Genomic DNA, 21532 nt, shown 5'->3' on the forward strand with positions numbered 1-21532 from the left:
GGGAAGACTTTGTCCTCATGGGGGGGGGGGCGCGGTTAATGTTCTTGTGAAAGCCTGTGTTTGGCTCCTTCTTGTACTCTATTGCCTTTGCACTTTCTTGTGACGATGCAGTACGAAGGCCCTGGATAGATACTGACACCTTGCTGTTGAACTTTCCAGCTTCCAGAGTTATGTGGAGTTAGAGGAGCTTGCCACCAAGTCTGATGGCCCAGGTTCAATTCCCAGGGCCCACACCATGGAAGGAGAGAACCAACTCCTGCAGTTTGTTCTTGGACCTCCACAGCATGGTATGGCACACGTACATCCAAAATAAAATAAAACAACGTAACAAGTATTAGTTACCTTGTTTTGAAAAATTACATATTTTTATAGACTGGTGTTATGTTTTGGATCTGATGTGTCCTTCTTGGGCTCCTGTTTTGAGCACCAAGTCCCCAGTTTGTGGGGCTGTAATGAAGGCTGCAGAACCTTTAGGAGGTAGGCATGGCTACTGAGATAGGTTTTATGGGTGACCTTTCATGGTTCTACATGCCCTAATTTTCTATTCCCAAGTGCTCTCTTCATTTCGGATAGCTCCACTTCCATGGCCATGCTTGTACACCTTGACAGACCAAAATCTCTCTAAAATTGAACCACGGTAAACTTCTTCTCCCTTGTTTATGTCAGGAAATTGGTCACAACATAAAAGCAATACATCCTGGAAGGCTGATGTGGTACTTGGCCAGCACTTTCTAACTATATGCCTTAATCTCCAAATTCTTGACTGAAAAACCAGCTAATATATTGCCTTACCATAATAGCAGAATAGATTAAAATAGTATTGGCTTTGTTTACACTAACTCTAGAAATTCAGTGGCCCACCGGTGGTGGTTTGAATAAGACTGGCCTCCACAGGCTGGTACATTTGAATGCTTAGTTATCAGGGGACATGCTGTTTGAAAGGATTAGAGGATTAGGAGATGTGGTCTTGTCAGAGGAAGTGTGTCACTGGAGGTGACCCAGTCTCTCTCTCTCTCTCTCTCTCTCTCCCTCCCTCTCTGCTTACAGATCAGGATGTAGAACTCTCAGCTACTTCTATATCACTATAGCTGCTTGAGTGCTACCATACTGCTGGCCATGATTATAATGAGCAAACTCCTAGAAGTATGAGCAAATCCACAATTAGATGCTTTCTCTCTTTCTTTCTTCCTTCCTTCCTTTCTTTTTCTTTTTTCTTTTTTCTTTTTTTCTTTTCTTTTCTTTTCTTTTTTTTTTTTGATTTGTTTTTTTCCGAGACAGTGTCTCTCTGTATAGCCCTGGCTGCCCCGGAACTCACTCTGTAGACCAGGCTGGCCTTGAACTCAGAAATCCGCCTGCCTCTGCCTCCCAGAGTGCTGGGATTACAGGCGTGCACCACCGCTGCCTGGCCTGATGCTTTCTTTTTTCTTTCTTTCTTTCTTTTTTTTTTTTTAAATTTCCTGATCATTGTGCCTCTTCACAGCAACAAGACAGTTACCAAGACAGCATGTCTTTATGTATTCTATTCCAAATGTACAAAATGATGTTTTCCAGTCTCCTCTATTGTCACAGGCCATTGTGTGCTACACTCTGGAAAGATTATAACAAACAGAACAACAGAAGTAATGCAATTCTTGCATGGTGTTTACTAAATGGGTGCTTTGGGGTCAGGAGCTACAAAGTCATGCTCCATTCCCCAGAACGTGCACATATGCACATATGTGCACCTGACTATGCATATGTGGTCCTCAGGCCTATCTCCTCTGGATTGGGCATGACTTTTAGTGTCTTGAAATAAATCAGCTGTGCTGTCCCACATAAAATGTGAACTATCATGGAGGGAGGGAAGATGCACCGGGCACTCAGTAATCCCCTCCCAATTACCAATTATCTCAATTACCACTGTATGAGAACTGGACAATTGATCAAAGTGAGTGGGAACACTCTGAGGTATAGCATTCAGGTGGCTTGCTGGTGGCATGACTGTGCCACTGATATCCCTGTAAATAACCCCAATAAATTCATTGCTTCATGAAGCTGGACTTGGATGAAATCGTTCCTTTGGTCTATCAGTTCTTTTTTTATCCACAGTGCATCAATGTTTTATTATATTTTCCAGGCAAATTTAGTTAATGAGTAAAGCTGGAACTGGGAGATTTAGCATGTAGTCTAGACAAAACAGCATGGCAATGTGTTTCATCCCTGTAATATGCCCTTAAAAATTAAAGACATAATACTTTTTTAAAAAAGATGTATTTATTTATTTTATGTATATGAGTACACTGTAGCTGTACAGATGGTTGTGAGCTACCATGTAGTTGCTGGGATTTGAACTTAGGACCTTTGGAAAAGCAGTCAGTGCTCTTAACTGCTGAGCCATCTCTCCAACCCAAGACATAATACTTAAACCAGACAAACCCTAATGATGTCACCTAGGAAATTCAGAAACTGGCTTCAGAATATAAGCTCTTTAGGTCCCCTATTGCAAAGTGTTAAGAAATTCAAAAAGGGTTTGCTTAGGCAAGAACTTAACAAGTGGAGATGTGCCTTTAATTTTTCAAAACCTTTCTAATTAAAAAGTATGTTTTTTTTTGGCTTTATTTGTTTGTGTCTTGATAGAAGGAAATGAGTAGCCCTATCTGTTACTCTAGGAGGGAGGGGTTCCTCTAACTTTCTGTGAATGACCCAGCGAGCACAAGAACCACCTGGACCAGCAGAGGGCGCTGGGGTGGCACAAAATTAGGACTTTAAAAAGCGGTTTCAAGTAGAACGCCAGCAGGTGGGAGGGAAATGCAGGTGCCATTGGGGTTTACTCTATGAGTTGCCCCTACTGGGCACAGATCTATCTAGGTTTTGGGGGTCACCCTATTACACAGGAATTTTAGGTATCTTCTAAACAAAGGGTTTGGGATTTGAGATCTAAACAGGCTTGGTTGAGGCCAGGCAGTTCGCCTTCTTCTTCCACTAGGGGCTCTCAACAGCCCCTGGCCACTAGATCTGCGGCGTCTATGAGCCTTTCACGAAGTCTGTACTTTCTTATTAGCCTAGTGTTTTATAAAACTACCTTTTGTGTCCTCTAGAAAATCTGCCCAGTGTGTTAATGCAAAAAGAGTCGTGTTTCCTTCTCTCTTTCCTATTCTCCTTTTCTCCACTTCCCTCACTTTTCTTCTTCCCCTTTCCTCCCCCTCCTTCCTTTCATCTCTTCCTCCCCTCTTCTCCTCTTCAGGTTTTCACATAGCCCAAGTTAGCCTTGAATTCCCTAGGTAGCCAAGGCACACCTTGAGTGAGACTCCTGACCCTACTGCATCAGCCTTCCTACTACTGGGGATAGCGCCGATGCCAGCCATCCGGACCAGCTACTCCTTCTCGTTTTAAGTTTTGCATAGACAGGGGTAACTGGTTTTAGAGGTCTATTCATAGTAGAGGTTGTGAAAGACGGTTGTGAGTGGAGACAAAGCCGACGACTGAGTTTTGCCCAGCGGATATGATCTCCGTTCCTGCCACATCAGGAGCAGCCTAACTGGGAGGATACAACAGCCCTCGAAGTAGGTCACGGTGAAATCTCCTTCCCTGAACAGTTCAGTAGCAAATGTCTGCTGAAAGGGCACGAGGGCGCCCACAGTGTTCTGGGAGGGAAATCAAGAGACCCACTGGCTTTCAGCCTGGGACCCAGCCTGTCTGGGTCTCAATTTCATCCTGTATTTTAAAATAGGGTTGGGTACTCTGATCTCCTACTTTCCACCACCCCAAGTCTCTTTGAGCTCCTGTGAGCTGCTAGCTGGGCAAGGCCGGGCGAAGAAACTGCCGGTTCAGCACCAAGGACAAGGGCCCCGATCTTGGACACACAAGGTCAGGTCCTTGAGAAGTCCGCTGGGTTCGCTGGTGGCGCGCGAGAGCTGTGAGTGCTGGGGACAGGACAAGTATTGTGGGAGCGGGTAGAGCACCGGTGAGAATAAGGTCAGGCCGGTCCCGCTGCAGTCTCACAGATTCTGCGCCAAGAGGTCGCGAGTGGCAGCTGCGAGCCATCTGAAGCGGTCTCACCGGGCTGCCGGGGCCTCTCCATTCACTTTCCACCCCAGTATCACCTCTCTCCTCTCTCTCAGTCGAGAGCCCCCACCTTTGTGCCATCCTGCCTTCCTTTGGACACACCCACGACTCTGACCCTTTGAGGCTGGGGACCGAAGACAGCCTTCCTGCAACTTGCTGATACGCGGAGCTGAAGGGTTCCCAATTCTGGTCCTCCCGCCAGGCGCCCAGCCTCCGTGGGCCCCGCCCCCGGCCCCGCCCGCGGTTGCCCGGGGAACCACGGGCTCCCGCAGCTGCAGGAGGCGTCCGGTCCCGCTGAGCAGCACCAGCCTCTGGCGCCGCTGCCACCGCCATCTCCGCCGCTAGCAGCGCCGTCGCCACCGCGCCCAGCTCCGTTCCAGCTTGTGCGTCCTCTCCTCTCGCTATGCCTCCCCGCCGCGCCCAGGCGCCCGGTGCCCCGCTGCTGCCCGTGCTGGCCCTGCTGCCGCTGCTGCTGGGTGCTGGGCCCCAAAGCGGCTGCTTGGCCAGCCCGGTGCCCGCCGCGCCCCTGCCTGCTCCGGGACCGTGCGCTTCGCAGCCCTGTCGGAACGGGGGCGTGTGCACTCCGCGTCCAGTGACCGACCAAGAGCATCCCGTGGCCGATGCTGAACCCCGCTACAGCTGCACCTGTCCCGCTGGGGTCTCTGGCACCGACTGCCAGGTAAGTGGATACTACGACTGCCCAGAGACACTTCGGCTGCTAGGGCTCCAGCACTCCAGATAATAGATAGCTTCTCTTACTTTAGGAAGGGAGTTCATAGATGCAGACCCGGGGTCCACCCTTCAAGTGTAGCTCTGCTGTCCATCTCAGTTCTTTGGCAATGCCAGCCAGAGCTCTCGGGGCGTGTCCTGTGCTCCACCGGCAGCCACCCATCCCTGGTACTCATGGATCTGTCATTGGCCACCAAGTGGCGCGCCCCTTCCTGGAGGCCCGGGTTGAGCACCAGCTTGGTGCCTATTGAGAAAGAGCAGAGAAGTCAGTTCTGGGAGTTCCCTATGGGCCCATTGTCCAGCTGGGCTCGGTTCCTGCTTCTACTGGACCCGGCGTGGGTCAAGAATGCATTTGGCGGGGGTAGGGGTGGCAGGATAGTGGGTTCTGTGCCAGGTGGTGGGGCACTTTCCTTCCTTTCCTTCACCCGGAAGGCAGTCGGAGGCTGAGAGGACAGCTGCCTCCTTTGGCCCGCGGCCAGCCCTTTCTGAGCTTGGGTGGTGGCGATGTTGGACTAGGTGGAGACATTCGAGGGCATCAAGCTGGGGCCTGCGGAGTCGCCCTTCTGGCTGGTCGCACTCACAGCCAGGACACAAGCAGGACACTGGGGAGTCTGAGGAGAAGCTGTGCCGCTGTGAAGGATGAGACGGCCAGCAACCGTCCTTGAACTGGAAATGTCCAAGAGGGATCTGACAGAAAATAACGCTGCTTTTCCAAGTGTGTTAAAGCTCAAAGAGCCTGCAAACGTTTTCAGTATTGAATTGGTAGCTCGTTGTGTACAGTTGATTCTCTAGGAAGGTGAAACACACACACACACACACACACATACACACACACACACACACACACACACACACACACACACACACCTGATCTGAAACAGCTAGATTAAACCTCAGGAAGATGGAACGTATCTGGGATGGGCGTTCTTTATTACATTGAGGGTGAAGGAGTTGGTTTTGTATAAATTAATGCACCAATTGAAGACTTTAAGACTGCTCCGAGCAGCTCTACTTTTAAATGAGGAGGAGGCCACCCTTCCGGTGGGATAGGCTTCCATTTGTTTAGTCAGAGGTGAGGGGGATAAAGAGGCTTGACCTTGGCAGGCAGCTTTTTTTTTTTCTATTACAATTTCTCCTCTCATAGTGGCAAAAATTGGAGACCTACTCTATCAATGCTTTATTTCTTCTCTTTGTTAACTGGCTTTAGTAAGTGTTAATTCCCTCAAGGGAGAGGAGAGGGTGATGATGGGATATTGTGTGGTATGAACATCCAGCAGACCTAAGGTAGGCATGGGCATCCTTGTGGGGAAATGCCTCACAGAGTCATCCAACCCATCAGGGACAAAATCTGGCCTTTGGAAAAACAGAGACCTGCAGACTGAAGTCAGAGGATGGATTCATACTCATTTTTTTTGCTTCTGGAGGATAATAGCTTTTCCTGAAGAATCGAGATGTCTGACTGCTTCTATGTTTGCATGCCTGGGTTCCTTCTTTGAGAGGAAATAGGTGATTTAGACTCAGGGTGTAGAAGCAGATAGGAGATGAGAGATATCAATTTAGGTAAAAAGAGAAAGCTTATTAGACATTGGGCCTTTAATACAACTCTGTCATTTTTTGTGTGACTCTAAAAATGGATATAGAAAATATTCAAAAGAGGGAAAGACCTTTATTGCTTTCCCAGAGATGGTCACAGAGAAGCACACATCTTTGGTTCAATATCTAAGATAATTAATCCAGAAGGGTCATCACCTATTCCAGAAGCAATTGGTTCACAGCAGAATTGGGTTTCTTCTACAGCTCCCGCTCTGAGAGCTCACGGCAGGTTTGGCTGTAAGTCTGCCCACCCGAGGAGAAGCAACACAACATGCTCTGAGAGCTGAGTCGGGAGAGGAAGGCATCTGCAAGTCTAACAAGAAAGATGAGCAAAGTGGGAACTTGATTAGACTCAGTTACTCAGAAGAACTTACTAGATGATTCAGAGCTTTGTAGTCCATAAAAAATTGATTCCTGGCAATTTTAATTAAATCTTTCATGAGCTCACAGAAAGACTCATCATTCTCATTTTCTATGGTATCAGAAAACAATACACAGAAGGCAGCCTTAGCAGAGGCTGAGACAGAAAAGGAAAAGAAAACAAAAGAACAGAAACCCACATACAAATAAGTGCTGGGTGTGGTGGGGGAACGGAAGGACATGGGAGTTGAAGGCAGGAGGAGGATCAGGAGTCTAAGATCATCTGTGACTACATAGCAAGTTCAAGGTCAGCCTCAACCACAATAGACTGTGCCTCAAAAATCAAACCCACACGAAACCCAAATCAAACCAGAAACATATGCAGGGTTAGTGACAGCTAAGGGGACAGATGTTACCAAGTGCTTGGTGGAAACCCAATGCTCACCACATAGCACTGAGCCTGGAAATTTACCTGTCTGTGAAGAGTCTCTTAAAGAGTGTCCTCCTCCTCTACCTACAAAGATAACTCATGCCAGGGCAGCATTATAGACTCTCTCTGAGGTCTCATTTTGTTTTGAGAAATATAAACAAAACAACAACAGCAAAACCTCATAAATCACGAACCGGCTGTCTTTCATGTTTCCGGACCCTTACAGGGTCTGGAAATGGGGTGGTGCAGGTTTGAAGTCAAACTGCTTCTGTTCAACCCGTGATGAGAGGTGATGGAGGTGGTTGGGGTGCAGTTTCCTCATCTTCAAACTGCCTTCCTGTGTTTGTCGTGAGGAACCTAGTGACCATGGCATTTGACTGCTGGCAGCTTTTCGGGCTTGCCTGCTAGTTTTCCTCCTCCATTCTATACCAGGCAAGCTGATAAGCAACGTGGGCACTCCCTCTTTTGATGCCTGCTGATGGGAGGTTCACATGCTGCTCCCTGAATGATGCATCTGCAGCTCTACCCCTTAGCTCCATTATCCCAGGTCCTATCAGGATATTTTCCTGCAATGGTGAGCGAATGGATACTGAATAAGAGAAATGAGCTAGGCATGGCGGTGCACACCTGCCCAGGTCAGCCTGGGTTACAGAGTGACCCTGTCTCAAAACCAACCACTGAACCAACCACTCCCCCTCCAAGTCCCCAAGAGGCTGGGGATGAGGGAAGGTGGCAGTTGCCAGGGTCTGGCCTGTCGTTCTCTTGGCCTAAGCACATGACTGGTTCAGTGGTAGAATTCTCACCTGCTTTCTACTGCGGCAGCCATGGAAGCTAGGGACTATTTGTTCGCAAGGTTTATTTTATTTTAATGAAAGAATCCTTTGCCAAATATGCAAGCAGTTAAATACCTGTTTGTTTGTTTGTTTGTTTGTTTTTAATCACACATTTTCTAAGGAGCTTATCCTCTAAAATGAAAACAGAAATGTATCAATTTCTGCACTTGGAGAAAAAGGGAGACACTTAATAGCCATTTTTTATTTAAGTTAATGGTACTCATTAAGCTGATTCCAGAATCTCCTTTTCTGATTACGCATGGTAATTGGAAACAATGATTCACATGAACAAATCCACTTCTTTTTTTGTTTGTTTGTTTGTTTGTTTTTTGAGACAGGGTTTCTCTGTGTAGCCCTGGCCTGGAACTTACTCTGTAGACCAGACTGGCCTTGAACTCAGAAATCCGCTTGCCTCTGCCTCCCAAGTGCTGGGATTAAAGGCGTGTGCCACCGCTGCCTGGCACAAATCCACTTCTGACAGAATTTTTTTTTTGGTGTTGCTGAGGATGGAAACAGTCTTGCAAATTTTATGCCACCAGTAGACTGAGTGACACTCTAGGTTCTGTCTGAGATTTGCTATAACTAAAGGGTCTGATTCTTTGCATTTTATCAGCCTTTTTTACTGGACTTTTTAACACACATGCATACACAACTTGCACATTTGAGAGCCCAAGAGAACATGCATGCGTGAGCACCTTTTTTTTTTTTTTTTTTTTTTTGTGGTATCTGCAAACTAACAGCAATCAATTGAATCTAAATTAATTCTCTCTGGCTTCTCTATGAATTGTTATGCACTCACTGTCCCTAAACCTCAACATTCCTATCTCTGAAATGGACTACTGCTACCTGCCATATTTTCTTTGCAGGAACTGTGAAATCACACACGAGAATTTCAGAAGAATAAAGCCGTGAATGAGAAAAGAGATAATGACTGGTTTTTTACACCTTCATTCATTTATGTGGTGGAGGGGTCGGAAGGTGACTTTCAGGGGTCAGTTATCCCCTCCCTCAATGTGGGTCCCACGGGCTGACTGCACTCAGGTCGTCACCTTTCTCCACTGAGCCATATCGTCGCCTCTGCCACCCTCTTGAAACAGTCTCACTACATAGCATAGACTGTGTAAGAACTTGGGTTTCTCCTGCCTCGGCCTCTTTAGGGTTGGGTTACAGGTGTGCGTTACAGGCATAAGAATGACGGTTTAAAAATGTTTGCAACAATGTAAAGAGGTACATGAATAGAAAGTATAAGAAAAAGACCTTATTATTTTTCCTGTATAAGATCTAGTTTCCCTAATCAAATCAGTGTCCGTGGTTGTCCTCCTTTACTAAACAGGTTCAAGGTTTTCTCTCTATTAGGGTTTCTATGCCACAGGCTTTTAAAAGCACAAATTATCACAGCTATTCTTCTTTTATTCTGAAACAAATGTTTGCTGAGTAAAATTTCCAGTGAGCTGACATTTCCTTTGAAATGAAAGAGTTTTTTTTTTTAAAGTGTCAAACTTCTTGTAACAGTTTTAAGAAAAGAAGGAAACAGTTGATTTTTCTATGCTTTTCTTATATCTGTGAATGGTATTTTCAGCCCTTCATAGGAAACATCACCTTCCACAGCCTGGCCACTTGACAAAACACATTCTCATCCTCAGCGTCTTTGCTTAAGCATCACATGATACGGTACCCAACACCCAGGGTGGCTTGGTTTGCGTCCTCATTTCATGGGCATCCACAGGGGAAGAAAACCTAGCCTGCAGTTGAAGGGCATTTGAGTCAGAAAGCAGAATGTCTGGCTGTAATTTTAGACATCCTCTCCAGCTCAGGGAGGCAGCTGTGGTCAGAGTTATTCAACCCAGAACAGCCGCTGCAGAATCCAGGCACCCAGTGGACATCCACCAGCGTGACAGTTTTATAGACAAGATGTCTTCCTAGTTACCCGACCTGCAATCCTTTCACCTACAATGGAGGTTAGCCTTGGCTTCTTAGTAAACTGCAGTGGCGCTTTAACAAGTATGACTGTCTGAGTTTTAGTGTCCTCTGCTTCCCCAGACTCTGACTTATCCCTTGATCTGTGTTATCGCCAAGCACTGGGAACATTCCATGCTCTGCTGTCTTGTCAGGCTTGAGATGACTCCACCCCCAACTCCTGAGCATATAACATGAAGCAGAGGGAAGAAGACATTCATATTCACTCCTAGTCATTTGCCCTCAAAGGTGGTCAGTTTCTAAATCCAGGAGTTCTCAGACAGGCTCCTCAAGTGATCTATGCTCTCCGATATAGTCACTGATCTATGCTCGGTGGACTTTGAGTGGAGAGAGTACAAGTGTGGGGGTCCCTGGGTCGGAACCTGGGTGCCTTCCCCATTGGTAATCCCTTCCTCTGAGGTTTGGTTTCCTAGCCTGGGAAGCCAGGATCCGGATGCTAGCCTGGAAGGTAGTTATGGCTTAGAACCACACTGTAGCGGTCTTCAGACACACCAGAGGAGGATATCAGATCTCATTACTGGTGGTCGTGAGCCACCATGTGGTTGCTGGGATTTGAACTCAAGACCGTCAGAAGAGCAGTCAGTGCTCTTAACCGCTGAGCCAACTCTCCAGCCCATGCCAGAGGATTCTTAACAGGTCTATTCTTGAAAATATTCTTGAAACAATATTTTTTTTTATTCCATTATTTTTAAAAGATTGATTTTATTTTTTTGTTTATGTATATGTGTTTGTGTGCCTGTCTATGTATACTTGTGTGAATGCCTGTGGAGTCCAGAAGACGGTGTCAAATTCCCTGAAGCCAGAAATAAAGGTGGTTGTGAGATACCTAATGTGGGTTCTGGGAACCAAAATCACTGCAAAAGCAGCAAGTGCTCTTAACTGCTGAGCCATCTCTCTACCCTCTGTGTGTGTGTATAGTAGCTCTAGCTTTTATATTTTTAATAATCCTTTAAAATTAGAGTTGGCAGAATAGGTGAGTTGAACACTCAATTGTGAGGGTCTGAATTCAGATCCCAGTCCCCAGGTCAGAAGCAGCTTGCTGGGGCCGCATGCATTTGTAACCTCAGATTTCTGGGAGAGGGAGACAGGAAGCTGACTGGGGCCAAGCTCCAGGCTCAGTGAGAGATCCTGTCTCTGAGGAATTATGTAGGGGTGGCAGAACAGGACCCCCATACCCTCCTCTGCCTGGAGCAGACACAGGTATGCTTTGGGGGCCCCTGCCCTGACCTGTTTTTACCTCGTGTTCTTTCTATTTAACCTGGTGTATGGAAAGAGAAACAGGGTTCCTAGCTCATGCCTGTAGTTCTATCACTTGGAGAGGCTGAGGCAGGAAAATCACTGTATATTTGAAGCCAGCTTGGGTTATATAGCAAAATCCTATATCTAAATGTCTAAAAAAGAGGCAGTGTTCTTGCTGCAAATCTTTGTGTGTGTGTGTGTGTGTGTGTGTGTGTATGTGTGTGTATGTGTGTGTGTGTTTAGTCCACTGAGGAAAACAGCCACCATCTTTTGTCAGATGCCTATGAGAGACCAGCAGGGGCGTGCCTGGAGATGGCTGACGTTCCCTGGGAGAAAGCAGAGGTGGCGAAGGTTATTGGAATTTCATCTGAGATCCACACACTCCTCTGAGCTTCACATTTGTATATCATTTAGCTAAAGCTAAAGCTAAAGCTCTGAATAGTTAGGGCAAAATGATATACAAATGTAGCCACAGGGTTCAGGTGCTAGAGTTTATAGGCTAGTGTCTTAGGATTTCCATTACTGTGAAGAGACATCGTGACCAAGGCAACTCTTATAAAAAGCACACATTTAATTGGAGCTGGCTTACAGTTTCGGAGGTTCAGTCCATTAGCATCATGACTGGAAGCATGACAGCGTCCAGGCAGACATGGTTCTGGGAGGCCGAGAATTGTATATCTTGATCTGAAGGCAGCCAGGGGGAGACAGCCAGGACAAGTCTCTCTTGCCACACTGGGCAGAGCTTGAGCATAGAGACCTGAAAACCCACCCCACAGTGACACACTTCCTCTTCCTCCAATAAGACCACACCTACCCCAACAGGGGCACACTTCTTAATAGTGCCACTTCCCATGGGCCAAGCATTCAGACATATGAGTCAAGGGAGGGTGGGTATCCAACCTATTCAAACCACCACACTAAGACAGGTTAACTAAGGAGATGGGGTGGGGAGGGTATCCATCTATGCAGCTGTGGACACCATTAGGCTGGGCAAAGACTTTCCAGTGTGGGTACTTTGGGGTAACCAATGTTCCTGTAAGTAACCCCTTATCCATGCTCTCTGTAAGTAAGACAAGAAACTCACTAGTTCTCCAGGTTGAACTTTGGAGGAAGCATATTTTAGTTGGCCTTTAGGACCTTATATGAAGTGGGTGGACATTGTTTGTATCTCCCAAGGGAAGGAATTCTTAGAACATGAGAACATGAGGCCAGAAGTGTCCTCCTCAATTATCTTACACTGTATCTCTGTCAGACAGGATCTCTCTCTGAAGCTGGGGCGCACTGGTTGCCTAGGCTGGTCAGCCTCTAGCTGGTCCCCCTGAGATGTCAGAGTTCTCACATTTCTGCCTCCACAGCACTGGGCTCACAGGTGCCGTGCCTGGGGATCCAAGCTCAGCTCCTTAAGCTTGTTGATGGGGCCACCTACCTGCCCAGCTCCTGAGGTCAGATATGCCAGGGCAGGTTGTAGCCTTTTCTTTTATCTCTGCCCTTGGTGGGTGTGCTTGGGACACCTTGGTAATGGCCTGTTTCTAGGAAAGCCTGTGTGTCAGGAGAAAGGCATGGTGGCCTGCAAGGTGTGGTTATGTGTGTGTGGGGTCCCTGCTAAGTTACTATTAGCTTAAAAGTGATTTTGTCATTCATCAGTAAGATGGCTGGAAGGATTAAGAGAGGCCTTTGAAGAAGCCCTGGCAACATCCGGCCCCATCCTAACCCTAACCATATTGGTCTATATAAAAGTGGGCATGGCCCTCATCGAGCTTGCTGACAGACAAGCTGAGCTCAGGTGTCCTGACCCGCTCCATATAACTCTCAGAGTACAGTCAGGCTTGTGGAGGAAACGGGGTAGGGGTGGGAGTGGGGGTTAGAGGTTGGGCTGGACAGGTTTTAGTTTCTATGGATAGATGCTTCAAGCTGGTTTTTAAAAAAGTGAAAGTTTTTTTTTCTTAAAGGAAAAAGAAAAGGGGTGGACTTTTAAAAGAGGGGGAGGAATTGAGGAAGAGGGGCACTTTGAAAGAGACACTGCTATCTTCAGCTCACAGCTCTTGCAGCCAAGAACATCCTTTAGAATTACAATGCTGGCACTTATCTGGTCCTTGTAGCTAATGTAAAGGAGGATTTGTAATTACTTCTGGGTTTCAGAGGCAGACTGAAACTTCTCTACAGGCTGAATTTTCTGAGCTGGGGGGGCGGGGAATGTATCAAGTCCAAATTTTTTTTTGACTTCTTCTTTTAAAAAGACGTTGAAGTGACATTGTTGTTTGTTTGTTGGTTTGTGTGTACATGGCATAGTACAGGTGTGGAATTCAGAGATGAAATTTTTTTAAATTAAGAAAATATATGATGTTTTCTGATCAGGGTTTCCCCTCCCCTCCATTATCTTCCAGATCCACAATCACCCAAATCCATGACTTAGTTTTTCTCTTTAAAAAGCAAACAGAGAAATAAAAACCAACCAACCAATCAACCAACCAACCAATCAACCAACCAACCCATCAACCATAATGTTAAAAAACAAAGGAAAACAATGAGAAACACATACATACCAAGACATACACATACATACAAGCAAACACCACAAAATATAAAACTGGAATCCATAACATACAAGGAAAAGACCAATAGGGTGAAAAGTACCCACACAAAGCAAGATGAGACCAAAGAAATGTCCACAAGTACCATTGAGTTTGTTTTGTGTTAGCCATCTGCTGGGCATGGCTCTCTGCTCTTAAGTGTGATCTGTATATCCAGTGAGACTCCACTGGGGCGGGAGGGGGTACCTAATTGTTTTCTTTGTTAATGGTTGTCAATTGGTCACAGTCTCTGTGTTAGCAGCAGGGGCTCAGGCCCATTTCCCCCTCTCAGTGCTGGGACACCATCTGGTTTGGACCTGTGCAGGCTGTGTAACCTGCCACAGTCTCTGGGAGTTGATATGTGCCTAAGCCTTGTTGTGTGGGGAAGACATTGTTTCCTTGGTGTCTTCCTTCCCTTTGGCTCTTCCAGTCTTTCCACCTCCTCTTCTGCTGAGTTCCCTGAATGCGGAGGGGAGGGGTTTGATACAGACTTCTCATTTAGGACTGAGTGTTTCCAAGGTCAGAGGACCACTTTGGGCATTTCACTCTCTTCTTCCATCGTGTTGATCTCAGGCATCAAATTCAGGTTGGCAAGTACCTTTATGCCATGCACCACTTCACCTCCCAGGGTCCTTCTTTTACATGGGAGATCAGAAGCTAAAAAGGACCACACAGTGGAGGCTGAAATACAGATCCCTGGGTCTTCCCTTACCTCCTCATTCTGCTTAGCTTTCCACAAAGGTACAAGAAAATCTCTTGCTTAGTTGACTGTATTAGAACAAGAAAAATGCTCAGTGTACCATATTACTTTAGGAAGGCTTGATTTAACAATAGGGAGAAGCCCAAGATCTCCATCTTGAAGTGAGTGCTCTCCTGTTGGATTTCCAGTCACTTCTTTTTAGGTATAATTTACATATAGTAAAATTCGCTCATGTTTGTCTTTTGTTCCTGTGAATTTTAAACCATCATGTGATGGTTTGCAGCTCGGCACTATTAGGAGGTGCGGCCTTGTTGGAGTAGGTGTGTCACTGTGGGCGTGGCTTTAATACCCTCATCCTAGCTGCCTGGGAGCCAGTCTTCTCCTAGCAGCCATCAGATAAAGATATAGAACTCTCAGCTCCTCCTGCACCATGCCTGCCTGGATGCTGCCATGCTCCTGCCTTGATGATAAAGGACTGAACCTCTGAACCTGTAAGGCAGCCTTAATTAAATGTTGTCTTTATAAGAGTTGCCTTGGTCCATGGTGTCTGTTCACAGCAGTGAAACACTAACAAGATGCATCATTAAAATGATCCTGTCTCCCAAATATCCGTCTGCCTTCTGTTGTCAACCTGTTCCCATCCCCAGCCCAGGCAGGCCATGGCTTTTTAAAGAATATTACATAAACAAAATCACAATCTAAGTGCTTTTCCACTTAATAGGATACTCCCCTCCCAGTGAATAAAGTTTCATGTGTATGGTTTTGAGACTTTGAGATGGTCTTTGACTATCACTGGAAAAGAATATTTCTGGTGTTGTACAAAGTAACACCCAGACAGAGCAAAAGTAACTTGGCAAAGCCATTTCTTTGTGTGAAAGGGTGTGCTATGACTCAGTCCAGGCTGGTTAACAGCCCATATAACTGTGATGGCTTCTGCCTTTCATCCCTAACATCAGGGGTGAGGGCTTGACTGTTTCTCATTGGCTGATAATCAGCCCGACTTTGTGACTGGAGAAAAGCAGAAAGGAAATGAAGGAAAGAAGGGTGGGAGTGTGGCTGTGGTCAATCAAGTCCTGGGAACACAGGGGAGCCTTTGTGTAAACAAAAGTTTTCCAGGATTGGGGAGATGAAAAGATTTGCATAACGGTTTTATAAGATGGGGGAGATTTACAGAACATGGTTCTTGGGCCAGCCGCCTTTGATAGAAAACAAAAAATAAGCAAACAAAACATTTCATGTACAGTGTAGCCCAGACTTGCCTTCAACTAACTCTGTAGCCAGGCCTGTACAAACCTGTAGCAATTCTACTGTGTCAGCCTCCCAAAAGTTGGGATTGTGGGCATAGGTGTCCATACCTGACTGACACCTATGTGCTTTGAGATGGACTCCTGTGGTTCCTAGTATTGAAAGGTTGTTCCTTATTGATGATGTACCTTACCGTGTGCCTCACCACTATTTATTTATCTTTTTGCCAGTTAATGTCATCTGATGGCTGATAAGCTTTTGGTGATTGAGTATGTTTAAAGCCATCTCCCTTGTCCCTTGAAATACGTTTTAAAACGAGGGAGAAGATTTCTTATGAGTTTTTTTCTTCTTCTCATTTTTGACTTATTTTCTTTTGGGCTATGTTTCCTTCACTTCTTTGATTTGTAATAGTTCTTTACTAATGAAGGAAAGTAGCCCTTTGTCTGTGGTGGTGTTGGTACTGTTGATGGATTACATTCTGGCAAAGATTTATACTGCTAGAGTTGACCCTCTTGGCTTTTAATAATACACTGTTGGTATAGCCTTAGCATATGCTTGTTTTAAGAAAGATTGTCATTGCTGGGCAGTGGTGGCATACTCCCTTAATCTGAACACTATTGAGGCAGAGGCGGGAGTTGCTTTGAGATGGACTCCTGTGGTTCCTAGTATTGGAAGTTTGTTCCTTATTGATGATGTACCTTACCGTGTGCCTCACCACTATTTATTTATCTTTTTGTCAGATACAAACTCTATGAGTTTGAGGCCAGCTTGATCTACAGAGTCAGTTCAGGACTGCACAGAGAAACCCTGTATCAAAAAAAAAGGCTTGGAATAAATCATATTTAAATATTCTTTATATAAAGCAACTGTTTTTTTTTATTAGAGATGTTTCTATTTTTTTCTTTTAAAAAAGAACTACTTAGCTCCTCTGTCCCACAATACAAATTTCAGAGATTAACTCCAATCCCCCAAATGGCCTGGCACCTTCATATTTTGTTAAAGTTTCCAAGTTAATTTTAATGTCATTATTGGTGAGGAGAGCTTTTCTTTGAAGTGCCTGATCACAGGTATGCTGTTCTGGTCCCAGGAGGTTCTTCTCCATCTCTCATGGACAGGGAAAGGTCGACCCACTGTTCAGCAGGACACAACAGTCCCACGCTTGACTCCTCACAAGGTATTCTTAGCTCTTCTCTTCTCAAGAACAACCTCATTAGTCCTGGCCAGCAGGTTTCTGTGTATCTCTGTGTTTATTTTCACACTTTAAAATTGGCCACTTTATGTGTTTGTTCTTGGTTTCTTGTTGTGCAAAAGAGAATTCTTTTATCTCTGTGCAAAAAGCCTCATAATGAGAGAAATAATAAAAGAGACAGAAAAATGAGAGCTAATATTAGCATTTTTATGAGGCCTGAAATAAACTCTCAGCTGGAGAAAAGTAGATTTAATATTATTTTTGTTTTCCTTTTACAGAAGGAGGAAGGGATGGGGCCCTATTCGGAGCTATTCTGATCCAAAGGGAGGCTAGTTAACTTTTTGTGTCACACAGGAAATACACATATACAAGTGCAGTGGTATATGCCAGCAACTTAAATATAACCATAAATTGGTAATATCATGCAAGACTTTTATACTTAACATTTTAATGTCATTTTACTTTTGAGACATGGTGTTACTATGTAGCCCAGGCTGGCTTCAAACCTGTGGCAATCCTCTTGTCTTAGCCTTCCAAGTACTGGGATTACAGTTGTGGGTCACCATGTCCTTCCAGAAGACGGATCCACAGGGAACCTTACGTTGGTTGAATTCCTTTCTTTCCTTTCCCTTTCCTGGGTGTCTCTAAAGATCTTTTCTGTAGCAAAGTGTAGATCGCTCTCAGAAAGAGGAATTTTATGTCCCTGCCAGGGCTCTTCAGTAGATGCCTCCTCTGAGGGCTTCAGATTAAAACTGCTTCCCTTTGGAAAGACGTGGAGAGCTCTAAAGTGCTATTCTTAGGGATCTGACTATGGTGCATCAGGAAGGAGCTCTGGACACAGCGACGACCTTCAGCAGTTGTCCTTGGGTGGATGTCAGTAGGTAGTGCAGAGCCTGGGACACTTGGACATTTCTTGGTCCCCACCACAGCAAGGCAGAGCCGGGACATCTCATCCTGATTTTTGATTGTTTTTTAAATAGAAGTAAATGTCACATAATAGAAAAACTAGTACTGATGCCTACCAACCCCCCCCTCCAAAAAAAAAGAAAAAAAGAAAAACAAAGCTTATTTGAAAATGAACAATTTAGGGACATTTAATTCACAGTCTAGTTCCAGAATGAGATAATTGGTATTGTTTCTCCACTTGACATAATCTATAACCGCCTAGGAGCCTCTGGGCGTGCTTGTGGTGGATTATATTGGTTACAGTAATTGAGATGGGAAGACCCACTAGTGTAACTTAGGCAGCAGCGAACCAGAAAGCATGCCTCGAAATGAAAGGTTGAAGACTGATACTCAAGGTTTTCCTCTGAGTTCCACATGTACCCAGCTGCCCAGGGTGCCTGAATGTGCTTTGATAGCTAACAGGGTTTTCTGAAACTGTACAGCTCCTGCCTGCTGGGTCCTGGTACCCATCAAGTACACTCAATAACCTCAAGAGGAGTAGAGACTCCCCAGTGATTAGCTCGAGCTGTAATGCCATCTCAGCTGCTTTGTTTGTGAAGGGACTCCTTCATGTGGGTTGGTGGCCAGTAGCCATGTTGTAACTCTTTAATGAGTTCCTTGAGAATGAGAAGTCAGGGTAGGCTGGGGGTGGGGAAGGACCCCTGTCCTTGCTGATTTGCCAAAATAGGTCGAAAGGACTGGAGATCCCTTGTTGCTTAGCAACCACTTCTAGACTCTTTGGCTGCTTTACTGATTCTTGTTAATTCCTTGGGATTTAGGATTTGGACCTCAGAAGCTCAGTTTGTCTTCTCCTGCTCAGAGTCGTGTGTGTGTGTGTGTGTGTGTGTGCGCGCGCGCGCGCGCGCGCAAGCGCACATGCTTGACTATGTCTATGGTGGGGGTCAGCCTTGGGTGTTAAACTTTAGGTGCTATTCACTCTGGTTTCCTTCTCCTCCCCCTTCTCTCCCTCCTCCTCCTCCCCCTCCTTCCCCTGCTTCTCCTCCCTTCCCCTCTCCTCCCTTTCACTCCCTTCCCCTTTCCTCCCTTCACCTCCCTTTCCCTTCCCTCCCCTCCCCTCCCTCCCCTCCCCTCCCCTCCCCTCCCTTCCCTTCCCTTCCCTTCCCTTCCCTTCCCTTCCCTTCCCTTCCCTTCCCTTCCCTTCCCTTCCCTTCCCTTCCCTTCCTTTCCCTTCCCTTCCCTTCCCTTTCCTTCGAAGCTGCTAACCAACTTGCCAAGGTTAGACTGGCCAGAAAGTTTCAGAGACCCAGCTGTCTTTGCCTCCACTGCACCCAGCTTTTTATGTGGGTGCTTAGAATCAAACTCAGGTCTTCATACTTAGGTGGCAAACACTACCGACTGGGCTATCCCCTCAGCCCCTGAGGGCCAGAGACTCTCACAAAGCTCTTGTATCTTCAGTCAGAGTCAACAGAATGCCTGCTTCCCACCCAGTCCTCTGCTATGGCTCGGAGTCTCCCCAGTCTGTCTCACTCACGGTCTGACCCTATAGCGTTCAGCTTTATGGAATGTTGGGGAAGGGAGGAGACAGAGTTCTCTGGGTTTTCAATGCAGAGTAAAACCATGTAGAGATCTGACTCTTCCACTGACCATGTCTGAGTACAGACTCCAGTGGCAGCATCTTGAATGATGCTGGGAGGGATGTACGTTTTAGAGATGTATTATCCTTGGCCACTTCCTGACTTTCCTTATTTCCTGGTCTATTGTGATGTGAACCACTGTTACCTACTACCGTCGTGGTCTCCACTGCTATAATGTCCTGCCTACTAGTTACTGCACATAGACTGGACCTTTCTAAAACCTGGAACCAAAGCAAAACTTTCTTCTCCTTAGTTGTTCTGTTGGGATTTGGGCTGTGCAAAAGTCACTAATCCATGGACAGAGATTGGCAGGAAGTCTTTCCTAAGGAAACCAGGAAATGGAAGGGGAGATGGCTGACATGCCTTCCTGCTTCCTCCATTGAGCTCATGCTTCATAGTTTGGTGCCATTTCAGCAAAAATGGACACCTGTCTGCTTCTGCAGCCAGATCTGCTGAGACTTCTCGCAGGGGTGTGCTTATTAAGAATACAGCAAGCATCACATGAGGACTACATCACCAATGAAAACTTCTCTCCCTTCCCTACACTCTAGTTATGACATGATGTGAGGGGCATTTTCATCATCTCTAAACCTGCGATCCCAGGGCAACCATGAAAACAAACTGTCAAACATACCACAATACATCAGGCACATTCTAACTGTGAGACAGTCGACAAAATACTGGATCACTTCCGTACAATAACCAAGGTCGTCAAAAAGGGTAGGGTCGTTGGCAGAAACTTTCTTCAGAGAGAAGATGAGGAGGCAGGAGGACTGAGTGCGGTGAGGGGCCCTGAGATAGGAAAGCAGGTCAGGAAAGAACTAAGAGAATCTGAACAGAACAGGGCCTTAGATGTCCCTGTGCTACTGTGGCTTCATGAACGGGATGGAGAACACACACGAGTGGGTGACATGTAACAAGAGAAACGAGGTGTGAGCGTGCAGGAACTCCATGATACCCACGGAACATGTCTACAATTTACAACTACTAAAAAGCATTTACTAAGAGAAGATGAGCTTCTTGGTTTGTTGTTTGTTTTGAGACAGGGTTCCTCTGTGTATCCCTGGCCATCCTGGGACTCACTCTGTAGACCAGGCTGGCCTCAAGCTCAGAGATCGACCTGTCTCTGCTTCCTGAGTTCTGGGATTAAAGGTGTGTGTGACAACTGCCTGGTAAGCTTCTTGTTTTTAATGCATATATGTTTATGTGTTATACTTTCCTACTCAATCAAACCTTTACAGTCACAAGACATTTCTCTTACCTCTTATTAGATATATGCTGGTTAGTTCTTATAGTCAACTGTACACAGACTAGAGTCACCTGGGAAGAGGGAACCTCAATTGAAGAATTGATTCCAACAAATTGGCCTGTAGGCAAGTCTGGAGTGGGAGTTGGGGGCACTTTCTCAGTTGACGATTGACGTGCCCAGTCCATTGTGGGTGGTAACTCCCTTGGTCTGATAGTCCTGGGTTGTACAAGATAGCAGGCTGAGCAAGTCACAAAGAGCAAGCCAGTAAGCAGTTTTCTTCAATGCCCTCTGCTTCAGTTCCTGCCTTTAGGTTCCTGCTCTGAGTTCCCTGGATGATGGATGCTAAGCTGGAATAAACTCTTTCCTCCTTGAGTTGCTTTTGAGTATGGTGTTTATCACTGCAACAGAAAGCAAGCAAAGTCACCGTTTGTTATCTTAATGTGTGTTTTGTTTGATGTTGCTGTAGAGATCTGCTTTCTTTCAGTTTAGTCTTTTCTGGTGTCTTTTCCCACTTGACTTATTTTCCACCTTTTTTTTTATCTTCTCTTCCTCTCTTTTGTCTTCTTCCTCTTCTCCTGTTCCCCTTCTCTTCCCTTCATCTCTCTTCTTCCTCTTCTTATCCTTCTTTTCTTCTTCCTCTCCTCCAACTTCCTCCTGCATCTGCTCTTCTTCCTCTTCTTATCTATCTCTTACTCATTCCTTTTCTTTCCATAATTGTCATCATCATCATCATCATCATCATCATCATCATCATCACTGTGATCATTTTTACTCTCTGGTCTTCCCTATCAAACCCAGGCCTTCCACATGCCAAACAAGCACCGAACGATGTCC

General features: G+C 45.8%; 1 protein-coding gene across 1 annotated transcript in view; it reads left to right on the forward strand.

The window, feature by feature from the left end:
• The first annotated feature begins 4349 nt into the window (after positions 1–4349).
• The window catches only part of Dner (delta/notch like EGF repeat containing), a 295828-nt gene continuing 278645 nt past the window's right edge, over positions 4350–21532 (forward strand). Inside the window, exon 1 of the mRNA XM_052192619.1 lies at positions 4350–4723. Within this exon, the coding sequence (XP_052048579.1) occupies positions 4448–4723 (276 nt within the window). The 5' untranslated portion in view covers positions 4350–4447. The remainder of the gene's footprint in view (positions 4724–21532) is intronic.

This window comes from Apodemus sylvaticus, chromosome 9 (assembly GCF_947179515.1).
Source record: "Apodemus sylvaticus chromosome 9, mApoSyl1.1, whole genome shotgun sequence".
NCBI lineage: Eukaryota > Metazoa > Chordata > Mammalia > Rodentia > Muridae > Apodemus > Apodemus sylvaticus.